General features: G+C 39.7%; 1 protein-coding gene across 2 annotated transcripts; it reads right to left on the reverse strand.

Annotated features, from left to right (window-relative positions):
* Nucleotides 1–1,439: 1,439 nt before the first annotated feature.
* On the reverse strand, nucleotides 1,440–11,617 carry ARRDC3 (arrestin domain containing 3). 2 transcript variants are annotated; one of them, XM_069962910.1, is made up of 8 exons: nucleotides 11,072–11,617; nucleotides 7,126–7,207; nucleotides 6,652–6,799; nucleotides 6,031–6,133; nucleotides 5,527–5,783; nucleotides 4,944–5,103; nucleotides 4,573–4,724; nucleotides 1,440–3,959 (listed from the first exon to the last, which is right to left on the reverse strand). In XM_069962910.1, the coding sequence occupies exons 1-8, from the start codon at nucleotides 11,349–11,351 to the stop codon at nucleotides 3,903–3,905; spliced, it is 1,239 nt and encodes a 412-aa protein (XP_069819011.1). In that variant the 5' UTR covers nucleotides 11,352–11,617; the 3' UTR covers nucleotides 1,440–3,902. The 2 variants fall into 2 exon arrangements, with proteins under 2 accessions (XP_069819011.1, XP_069819013.1); XM_069962912.1 differs by lacking the exons at nucleotides 6,652–6,799; nucleotides 11,072–11,617 and adding an exon at nucleotides 7,616–7,902.
* Nucleotides 11,618–11,670: the final 53 nt, after the last annotated feature.

Genomic DNA, 11,670 nt, shown 5'->3' on the forward strand with positions numbered 1-11,670 from the left:
ACGTGGCATTGGTTGCATTCAGTAAGTCGGACTTTTTTGTGCATAATTCTTTTTTTCATGTAACACTGCTGGTCTGGGTTCAGGATATTGATATAGATGGATTTAAGATGTTTTTAACACATACTAGAATATCCTTTTTTAAATCCATAGATGGCTTACCTGATCACAGTAAGTTTGTCAAGAAGCTAACATAGTGATCTATTACAGCCATTTAGTGGCTATCAATTTTCAATAAATATTACAAAATTAAGGCCACACAGCAAGATCACTATATATATTTTTTTATTTTATTATCCATTTATTAAGGATTATAATTTAATATGTTTTTTTAAGAATTAAGATTTGACCCCACATCCTGGCTTCTGGTTCATAAAGGGATGCAGAAGCTTGGCTTTCACTGTGTGCAAACAAGTGGACCTGATGAAGATAGTCTAAGACTGTAGAAACATGTTGAATATTTGGAAGAAAAAAACTGTTGTCCTTCAATGGTGGTTTCTCTGGGCGAAGTCTGAACTCTCTGATATTATTATAACCTGATGCCAATTGATCACTGAGAGAAAAGCAGAACCACTTATTGACACTTTATGTGCTCATTTTAAATCTATATAAGGAGAATGCACTTCTCACTACTTTGCTAATACGCCCTATCTTATGGTTCTCACCTTCTTGTGCACAGTGCATTTGTGTTTATATCCGCTATATCTCCTGATATATTTACTCAACTTCTGTGGAAAACAAACTTTTTGATGTCTGTCAATTCCGCCGACTTTTCCATGGAGAAGTTCCTTTCTTCTAGAAACAGCACCACTCTTGGCACCAGATTGGGTGTGGGGGTTCTGCAACTTGGTTCTATTGAAGTGAATGAAGCTAATTTGTAATACCACACATAACTTTAGGAAAGGGGTGATACCCATTTTGCAGGAAAGTAGTGGTGTTTTTTTCTAACATTACATTGCCGTTTAATTAGATTTAGGTTTGAATAATCTTACTATAGATTTTTGTATTCAACGACAGAGGTGATCAAAATGTTTATTAAATTATTTAAATTGAATTAAAATGAACTAAGATTTGAAATGTTCTTGTGTATCAGAGAAGCAAAATTCATAGGACTTAGAGGTTAATAGAATATAGAAATTTTATATATTTTCTTATCAGAAATATCAATTCATGTGAGCTCATTTTTCTTTTGGATTATAATAAATTTGTGGAATCCTCAGATCCTAGATTAACCAAATGGTATAAATTTACGGGGGATATAATATAGACCACTTCAATAAGATTCACTTTGTTTGTTCAGGTCATCATCCAAGCTACATGCTTGTACTCTGATATACAGCTCATCATTTTTTTTTACTATTGCATGTGTGTGTTTCATTTCAAGAATTTTTTTAGAATGTTATGTCTGTTGGGTTAAAAAAAAAAGAAAAGAAATCCAAACATTTATAAAAAAATGAATTTTTATTTTTTGAAACAAGGAAGAACAATAGGAAAATTTAACATTTTCCACATAGGTTTGTTTTGAACTGGAGCTTACAATAACATTTTCAGCACCAAAACAAATATATATATAAAAAAAAAAGAAAAATGTACAAACAGCCATAGATTAGTATCTATAAGCATACACATAATATTGCACTTTATTTCTCTAGAAATTTGGATTCATTCGTTTGTTCCTAGTTAGGAAACCATCATGAATACTGGGCTATATCTGCCAACATTTTTTTTTCTCTTTTTCATTTTTTTTAAAGAAATTGACCAATACATGTAAAAAAAAAAAAAAAAAGAAAAAAATAATAATAATGCCTCTAAACAACAGAGTAAATAAATATCACAAACTTTGCAGAAGTTTTTAAGCATTGTTGATTTACCACATTACATGCGATACAGTGCCAGTGGCTTTAATGCTAAACCTCACATACATTTGCAGTGGCTATTAATATTGGTCAACCCTATTCAGACATAAAATTTGCCTATAGCTTCATAGACAAGTCAGGAATTGTTCCCCATTTTCAAAATTATGGAAAAAAAAATGGAACAATAGTTTTGACAAAATAAAAAAAAATGTTTTAATGCTAATAACATGAGAAAAAAATCAGCACTTAAAACAATAATAACAAATGGAGGTATAAGGGGGAAAAAAAAGGGAAAAAGTCAAAACTACTGTCATTTCCTCTTATGTCAGATAGAGAAAACCAAGACGTCAGATGAATCACTTAAAACGTGACTAATTATTTTTATATATCTTCACTGTGGAAGGATTTTTTTTTCTTTTTAAACTGAAACTCTTAACTAAATTAGCTTAAAAAAGGACACTTGCAAAAAGCATGGATTTTAGTGGATGTCACAAGTACTTCTAGAATAACTTCCTCGTCACAAGAGAACCGTATTTGTTTAATATTCCCCAACCTTTCTGCTCTGCTGTACGACGTATAGTGTTGTGCGGACATGACTTGGGTTGATGCCAGCACTCACCACGTGCTACTTTTTTTTTTTTTTGTAACAATTTTGTAGGGAAAGTGATGAATGCAGTAATACAGTAAGCCATTTAATATCCCATTAAAAAGGTTTCTTCGTTACAGCAATGACTAATGATTTGATAACACTGTTAATCAAATTGCAAAAAAAAAAAAAAAAAACACCATGTGCCAAATTTGTGGAGCTGTAACATTTTTTTTTCTTTTCATAATTTGTGCATCGGTTAAGTGTTATACCAGTCATGCAAACTAATATGCTTGTTAAAAGGGAACACTTAGGGGGTCAAAAAAGAAAGAAAGACAGAGTGCATGTATGCCTTTCATTATAAGCAATTTAAAAAAAAAAAGCATGAGTACAGATACACAAAATAATATCAGGTACAAAGTATTCCCATATAACTCATATAATCTCCCACTAGTGCTTTAAGGAACAAAATACAAAAACATTAATGCCCTAACTTTATGCGCTGTGCAATATATATAAAAAAAGAAAAAGAAAAAAAAAGGAATAGGAGTTATTTTTTTCTTTTTGTTTCGCTTTCTTGTGCATGTTAGCTAACACCACCTTATAACTCCCCACATTGTACAGTGCAACGTAAAAGACACATATAGCATTCCAAAGTTTGGCAAGTGATGAAATCTCCTGAGATTAAGTGATTTGTAGGAAGTCTGTAACAAAATCCTGCTTGGGGTGACAGTATAAAGGCAAAACGTCTTTGATAGAAACTAAGCATACAATCTTAAAGAAAGTCTGATTTTCCTTGTGTCATTTTTTTTTCTCCTCTCTCGTTCTCTCTTTTTTTGTATTTGTATCTAACCCACTGGAGTTGTTGCTATTCTACAACAGTAGGCCGCAAAACATAACAGCAATAAACTGGCATGAAGGCATTTGATGGGTTTAAAGAAATCCATTGCTGTATGCAAGCTGAAGATGGTTCACATGCAGCCATAGTGGACAATACAAAGCATGTAGAGCCCAGGCTACAAGAAAACTAAATCTATTAGTGCATTTGTCACTGCATTGTCTCTTTTGCTTGCTTCTTGGTGTGCACAACACAACCAAGTTTAAGGAGGAAAGCTGTAGTGATTCCAAGCTGCTCTACATACACACTGAAGGTTTGGGAATTCAGTGTTAGAGGAACCCGGATCCTCGTTTCACTACGCGCCGAGCATCTTGCCGCTTGACTGTGTGCCATAAGAGCGCAGCATCTTTGTGTGCCAACGGCAAGGCAGTCTAACTTCCAAAAGGATGGAGCGCAAACGTGTTACAAAGCTGTAAGCGCCATAATCATGACCACAGGTTGATTCAGTTTGCAGCTTCCAAGGAGAGACTCAAACTGTATTTTCTGAAAGAGTCTCCATTATGGCTGCCATGTCTCATTGTCGGCAGTTAACTTAAGTCTCATCAGCTGAACATTGCAGATTACTTCAGCGAGATGGACAGGATGGATGTTCTTCCACTGGCTGATCTGGGTTTGGATCAACCTAAGAAAAAATAAAAAGTAGGATTTCTAGGTCAGTATTTCACATGAGCACCAAAATATTCAATATTTCGATACAGAGATAGAGTAATACAGAGAAAGAAGCCTCTAAGAAATGTATTAAGGGGCCTATGTAAAATTAAGGCAATAGGGCACCCATTTGTATTCCTATGTTCTATTAATTATATTATAAATATAACAATGGATAGAGTGACATACTTTATTAAGTTACTGTAATGTTTAACATTTTATATATTTCACAAAGTATGTTCATCTGCTCCTCACATGGCAGAGAAAAGCCACAAAGCTTCCTTCACTATCTAGCTAGAACTAAAAGCAGCTTCCAATAGTGCCCATAAAATACTGCACCAACAAAACAAGTGGTATAGTTAGCTGTACTTTCAATCCCACAAAGATTTTAAAAAAACATAGCCAGCCACTTTCTTCCAGAAACAGCACTATTCTTGTTCCAGCTCAGCTTCACTGAACTGAACGAAGATGAACTGTAATACTGAACACAAACTAAAGACAGGGGTGGTGCTGTTGCGGCAAGAAAGTAGCCATGTTTTTCCTAATCCTGGATAACCCCTTTAAGTCGTAACTAAACATTTTCTTACCTCTGAGTAAAGAGGTGGAGGCAGGTAACGAAATTCTTGGATATAAGCAAACAGTGGTCCTTGAAGTGCCAACTCAAAATTATCACAAATATTTGAGGATACCATGTTCTGTCTTTGCTCTTCTGTGACAATTTCTGCATAGCTTGGAGGTGCTAAAACAGAAAAGAAAAATCTTGTAAATAGCCGTTAAATTAAAAGAATAATTATAGGGTTTAAGTGATGCGGGATGTTCCATTTACTAGTACTATACAATACAGCCGCATGATCGTGCACATGCCTGTGGATAGGGAGAGCACGTGGAAGAACATGCTGTGATTGCAACACCCATCAAAAGCAAATTTAAAAAAAAAAAAAAAGTATTGCAAAATTACCTTCAGGTCGTTCTGGTAGAACTAATCCCAGCCAGTTATTCATGCTGTACTGACTGCTTACACTAGATGTCCGGCTGCCAAATGGGTGCAAAGGAATTGTTCCAATGACTAGAGGTAAGTTAAGAAATAAATCCATAGCACCCGGGATATCCACATAGACCTAAAAAGAAGAAACAAAATTAGATTTTAAATTAGAACTTTAACAAGAAAAAAAGAATGCGATAACATGAAACTTGATATTGCAAAGAATAGACTGTCCCTTTAAAAGTGATCAAGTATAAATGATGATAATAATAAATAGAGAACCGTGTACTAGTTCTGGCGATAGCAAGTTAGGGGATCTCTGAAAAATATAAGACACCAGGAGAGCTGTACATATTGGTGTCCAGTCCACTGCCTTCACCTTTGACCACGTTGCCACTAAGCAATGGTGGCGTCTGTGCAGGAGGGAGGCAAGTGGTAAAATGGCAGTGGACCAAGTGCTTGACTAGAAGTAGTGACTCTACATGCGACTTGCTCTTTACTGGCTTCTTAACAAACAAAACGGGCAGTCATAGATACAGCATCATCCGGTCATACGTACCATGAGAGAATATTCTACGCGGATAATGCTGCAGTCAATGATTGAGGGGGACACAGGCGGGATTTTAAGCAGCTTGCCATTCCAGGTCTCTGTTTTTCCAGAAGAAAGTGATTCGCCCCGCAAGTTGGCCACAAGCTGCTTCACCTCCTTCATTTTCCCTTTGGCATAGAAAGTCTGTGTTTGATAAATGGCCGCCTTAGGCACAACCATTCTGGAAGAGCAATTCTCAATCTCTGCGAAGATCTGAATTGATTCACCTTCAAGGAAAAAAATAAATAAAAAAACATTGGCTTTAATAAATCGGCAGCAGCGAGGAAATATGTTATGACAAAAACCATTATGTAACTTAATCAGCGACACCCAACATTTATCTTTGTTTTCAGCTATCAAGTAGCCAAGGAGACTATTTCACTCTCTACTTAGTCTTCAAGGCTTTTCCATCAATAACAATAAAAAATAGGTGGGGGGGGGGGGGGGGGGGGAGTTTTCTTTCCACTTGCTTACCTGGTGTATAGCCCTTCCTCTCGATTTTGGCACTTAAGGATATTGGACCTGAGGTACAGAACCAGCAACACAGAGTTTTCTCTTTTGTGCCTGCTTGTGGTGACTGAAAAGGAAAAGAAAACTCATTTTAATAAAATTAAAAACGCGTAAAACTGAAGAAAATTATATGCACAAGACTAAATTATTATGGATGGTGAGAAAGGCATCTAAAATTTTATAGCAATAGAAGGTATGATTATCAAGTCTCCATTTATATATATTCATGGGACATGAAATAAAAAAATAGTTCCTACAGATAGGGGGCGATAATACAAAAAAAAAATCTTTGTAGGAAAAGATTTATATAGTTTTTATTGTCAATAAAAAAATATAAATGTAATAGAAGAGAAAAAAAAGGGAAAAAAAATATCTCTTCTAAAGGCTTATAATAGTATATAATCTGGCCAGGCAAAGGTTAACAATAGGCCTTCAGCATTCAATGCTTAGATCTGCATAAGTTTGTTACCACATCAAAAACCCAACTCTGAGGAGTGGTTATAAAAAATATATATATATATATATATATAAAAATCCAATTTGTATTTATGGAAATTTGCTGTAAAAAATTCCAAAATTCCTTACCAGTAATGAAGGAGTGTTGATATCTATATGTTCAAACACGGTGAATTCCTTCTTTAATTTTACTGGTAGCAGCCAGGCTCTGTGCAACTCTGCTTTTACCCAATAACGTACACTGCCGTGTCTGCCTTCAAATGAGGTAGCAAGTGGTCTGCGCAAGAGAGGAAGGCAAGATTAGTGACAGTGTTCATTACCGGCTCCTCCATACAGCCCAACGCCATGTGCAGCAGAGGCCTAGGTTCAGCAAATTACACCATTAGGGCAGAAATGGGTGAAAATTTTGTATAGGAATCACCCTGGCCAGTCGTGAACTAAGGATGTTAGAAATTAGACCCTATTACATTAGGGTACCCGCCCCCTGCATTATGCATACATATTACGTGGAGGTTAGAATTGTATATCTGGTGAGGAGTTTCTATATTAGGGAGTGGTGTGGCCTTTAGAAAAAAAAATCAGGAGCCAAGGATAGATACTTACGTCTGTGGAAGCTCGAAACTAAATGCATATTCATGGCGTCCTGAATGGATAGTGGTCAGTCCTTCTTCAGAATTATCATCATCTAGAAAACGGGCAAGAAAATGGCAGAGGGTTAACTTCCTGTTTCAGCCATGATCATAAGGCAGTACCGATATGTACACGTTTTGAGTGAACACCACTCCTAGACGCACAAGGGTTAATCCCGTAAAATCTGGTACTACGTGTTTGCAAATGAAAAGTTGTCAGTATTGCAGTCCGCAATGTATTTTTTTTTAATTAAAAGGACTGATAATGTTCTGCACTTCCACCTGCCTAGCAACTCTCCCAAATAGCCCGAGAGAAAGAACAATACGATAAAAAAGCCAACTAACTAGTCTTTAGGAAACAATGAAATCTAGTCCAAGGCATTGAGGTCAAACCCCACCCAGACATCTGAGCTATTAAGGAGGGGTTCGGATTGGCAGTAAACAACTTGACCTTCATAATCTACCTTTTGCGTGTTCACCGGTGATATTTTATCAGGATCTGGGTGTGTAGAGGTGTATGAGAATGCAGAGCACAGAACGTAAAATAAATAAAAAATTATACAATCTCGTAACATAAAATCGATTATAAATGTAATAATATATTCCCATAATTTTAATAAAAGCATTTCTCTTTATTGAAGCCCTAAAGCCACTTGCCGATGTAATCTGGATAATAACTATAATAACAGGCTTCACCCTTTAATATTTTATTTAATGTTCATTTCTCTTTTTTATTATAACGTTGAAAAAAAAAATACATGCTGTACTTTCTTTCCTCTGCTGCAAAGTTTTTTTTTTTTTTTTTTTTTATAATGCCAGCTCAGCAATCTCTGGGAAAGGAGCACTAGCAGCAGCAGTACAGTGTGGTAAACAAGTGCTGAGCTGTCAATCACAGACAGACTCTAGCAGGAGAGGACCGGCCTGAACCGGTGCAAGCAGATCCTCAGCCAGTCTCTCATATGCATAGACATGACGTAGCTCGCTGCAGAGACAGCTCATGGACAGCCTAACCTGCTGGAGCTCTGCCTACACTCTCTTAGTCACTCCCGCCCACCTCTTCCGGGTCTACTGTAGACCACGCTGGATTGTGCAAAAAGGCAACGTGCCTGCCGGCCCCTGTGGCTGTGCATTCCAAAATTATCTATCACTAGTCGTATCCGTATACTAGAAGACATGAGACTATGGCCGACGGGGTCATTCACTCTAACACGAGGAGATGTCTCGAGGGCGGACGCTCAACTGTTCCTAGATAGCAGCACAGCCTCTAAGCCCGCCATATAGCGCGCTACATTCTACCTTTATAACAATCAGCCTTCATTTCTAACCTCCCAGAAACTCTACGACCTTATCCGCACCTCGCTGAGTTTGAGTATTTTTGTATGAATAGACTGTTCTTCTATTCGTTGGATTTAACTGATGCCAAATCAAGACCCCACTGAGATGGGTATAAACGTAATGTTATATAGTAACTACAATAGTCCTCGCAATGTACTGTGGCAGTGACTGGGACCGGCGGCACTAGAGGCAGTGACTGGGACCGGCAGCACGAGAGGCAGTGACTGGGACCGGCGGCACTAGAGGCAGTGACTGGGACCGGCAGCACGAGAGGCAGTGACTGGGACCGGCGGCACTAGAGGCAGTGACTGGGACCAGCAGCACTAGAGGCAGTGACTGGGATCGGCAGCACGAGAGGCAGTGACTGGGACCGGCGGCACTAGAGGCAGTGACTGGGACCGGCGGCACCATCTCTATATTGTATACTGTATTAGAGGAGGTTTTAGGAGGTTTGGTACCTGTGGGCACCTGATCAATACTATTGATTGTTGGTTACAGGAGATCATGGCACACCATAAGCACTGGCATCCTATGGTCTTTCATGGTGACCCCTGGGAGATAACCAGGTGCATTACTATAGAGGGTGAAGTTATATTAGTGTATTATAGGAGAAGACCAGTGCTATAAATAAAGCATTGGGGACCCCACATTTTTAGAAGATAACCAAACACTTTGGGCAATGTAGTAAAACCGGCAGCCATCGCTGAACTACAACTCCCAGCATGCACCAATAGGACATAATGAGCTGCACTTTTACAAAGGCCAAGGATGAAAGGGCTGCTATTGTTCCTCATTTACGGCCATTACAGGCTAGGGGTCCCGTCTCCATGGTGACCAATTATCCACAGGTCATTGCCCCACACACGTGACTACCATCTATAACATAGCACGTTTATTGAGGGCAGAGCGCACTCTCCACACGCCGCTGCTCACACTGACACTACTGTCCCCAGCTACAGCCAGATAACCAGCGTCACTGTCACGCCCACCTCTCTCTCCACCTGCTCCCGGGTGCCCTAAGCAACAGCCTCAACCAATCACAGCACAAAGTCATCTCCACGGCAACAGCCTAACAAAAGCCCGGCGTCCAATCAGCTGCTGGCTGGGTGCAGCTCTCCCTGCTCCCCCCTCCTGTCCCCATAACTAAGCTTGTGTGAGAGCCGCTTGCTGAGCCGCACGTAACAGGAGAGGGACCCGATTAACCCCTTCACTGCCGCGCCCAGCAACTTGTCTATGGAATAATAGTGCAGCATACAGCAACACAAAAAAATCTCCCAATAGCAAAATATAGAAATATACTGATAGCATCCAATGTTCTAGGTACAAAGCAGCACCCTTATACAGTAATATACTGACTGCACCCAATGTTCTAGGTAAAGGCTGCAATCTCTATACAGAAATGTACTGACTGCCTCCAATGGTATAGGCAGCACTCCATATATCCATATATAGGGATGCACTGACTGCATGTTATAGACACTTGTATAGTAACGTATAAATCATGTGTCTAGCTATATCATTGTGAGATCCTAGCCATAGATTTGGCTTAGTATGACTAGGTAATGGCCACCATGCATCAGGACAGCAAGGGAGCAGGCAGCACTCCATATACAGGGATGCACTGACTGCATGTTACAGACACTTGTATAGTAACATATAAATCATGTGTCTAGCTATAGCATTGTGAGAGCCATAGACCTGGCTTAGTATGACTATGTAATGACCACAATGCATCAGGACAGCAAGGGAGAAGGCAGCACACCATATACAGGGATGCACTGACTGCATGCTATACAGACACTTGTATAGTAACAAATAAATCATGTGTCTGGTTATAGTTATAGCATTGTGAGAGCCTAGTCGTAGATCTGGCTTAGTATGACTATGTAATGGCCACCATGCATCAGGACAGCAGGGGAACACACGATGCCTTCCTCCATAGACAAGGAGGCTGTGTTAGCTAGATGTTGTTTTTGGAGAACTGTCCTCTTCTTCTTCTTCAGTGTGTGCCATTCTCTTGTGGAAGAAGATATGAAGTCATTGGCCCCACCTGACAGCCATGCAGCCAATGGCTGGTGAGCAGAGGAGGCTCCCCCTCCCACTCACAGCTCTCTCTCCACTGACACCACTAGCCCAAAACAGGATTGAACCGCTTCTAACAAAGGCTGCTGGAAACTTCAGAAAAACAAGATGATTCCTTCACCCCCCCTCCCCTCCTCCTCCTCTTCTTCTTCTTCTTCATCATCCATGCAATGACTTCTCCCATTCAATCTCCCTACTAAGGGAGATGCAGAATACACTGCAAAGTTGGGGAGCAGCAGAGATCAGCTGTCACTACACAGACATGGGGGATATAAGAGCAGCTGCCATTGCTACTTTGTAACAGTCAGTAACTCAGATGACAATGCACAGTGCTACTTTGTAACAAGACAATGGCTATTGTTGCTTTATAACATGCAATAAGTCAGTGACCATATAACATGCAATAACTCAATGGACACTGATGCTTTATAACATGCAATGGCCATTGATGTCTGCCTGGCAGCAGTAGTGGCAGCACTAGTGGCAGCTGACAGTCCACTCACCTCTTTCATGGCCGATCAGGATGTCTTTGTGGGTGAAGTACTCCACTTCTTCGGTGTAATTCTGGGTATAGGCAGTATTAGATCCAGCATTCCTAGATTCAGTCCATCTCACTTTGGCATGTCCCCTGGCATGGATCTTCAGGGATTTCACTCGGATCTCCCCAGTAACTTCCAGATTTACCTTTCCTGAGACTGTGTCCCCACTGGAAAAGACAGGGACATGGCTGCCATTCAGACAGTCAAAGCTGATGGTCAAACTCTTTACCTTCCCCAGCACCATGATTGTAAGAAAATATAGAAAAATAGATGCTGTGTAATGGTGGAAAATGGGGAGGAAAGAAAGAAGAAGAAGAAAAAAAAAAAAAGAAGAAGAAAAAGTTAAGATCTCATATAAAATGTGATCTTGTATTGCACTGCTGGGTCAGTGCTGTCTGTGCAGGCAGTTCATTGGGGAGAGTGGGGAGGAGAGGTAACAGCAGGGCTGCTGCAGCGGCTGCTGCTGTCACAGTGCTCAGCTCAGTGGTCTCCTTACAAAGACGCCTGGCTGCAGTCTGCCGGCTCACTTTATGGAGAGCTCTGTGAAAAACAACCTGACTGCG

This window comes from Dendropsophus ebraccatus, chromosome 3, assembly GCF_027789765.1.
Source record: "Dendropsophus ebraccatus isolate aDenEbr1 chromosome 3, aDenEbr1.pat, whole genome shotgun sequence".
Classification (NCBI taxonomy): Eukaryota; Metazoa; Chordata; class Amphibia; order Anura; family Hylidae; genus Dendropsophus; species Dendropsophus ebraccatus.

Coding starts and splice junctions, on each gene's coding strand:
- ARRDC3 (XM_069962910.1), bottom strand. CDS start 11,351: ATGGTGCTGGGGAAGGTAAAGAGTTTGACCATCAGCTTTGACTGTCTG. Junction 6,134..6,651: donor TCAACACTCCTTCATTACTG/GTAAGGAATTTT, acceptor TTTCCTTTTCAG/TCACCACAAGCAGGCACAAA. Junction 4,725..4,943: donor TCTACCAGAACGACCTGAAG/GTAATTTTGCAA, acceptor TTTCTGTTTTAG/CACCTCCAAGCTATGCAGAA.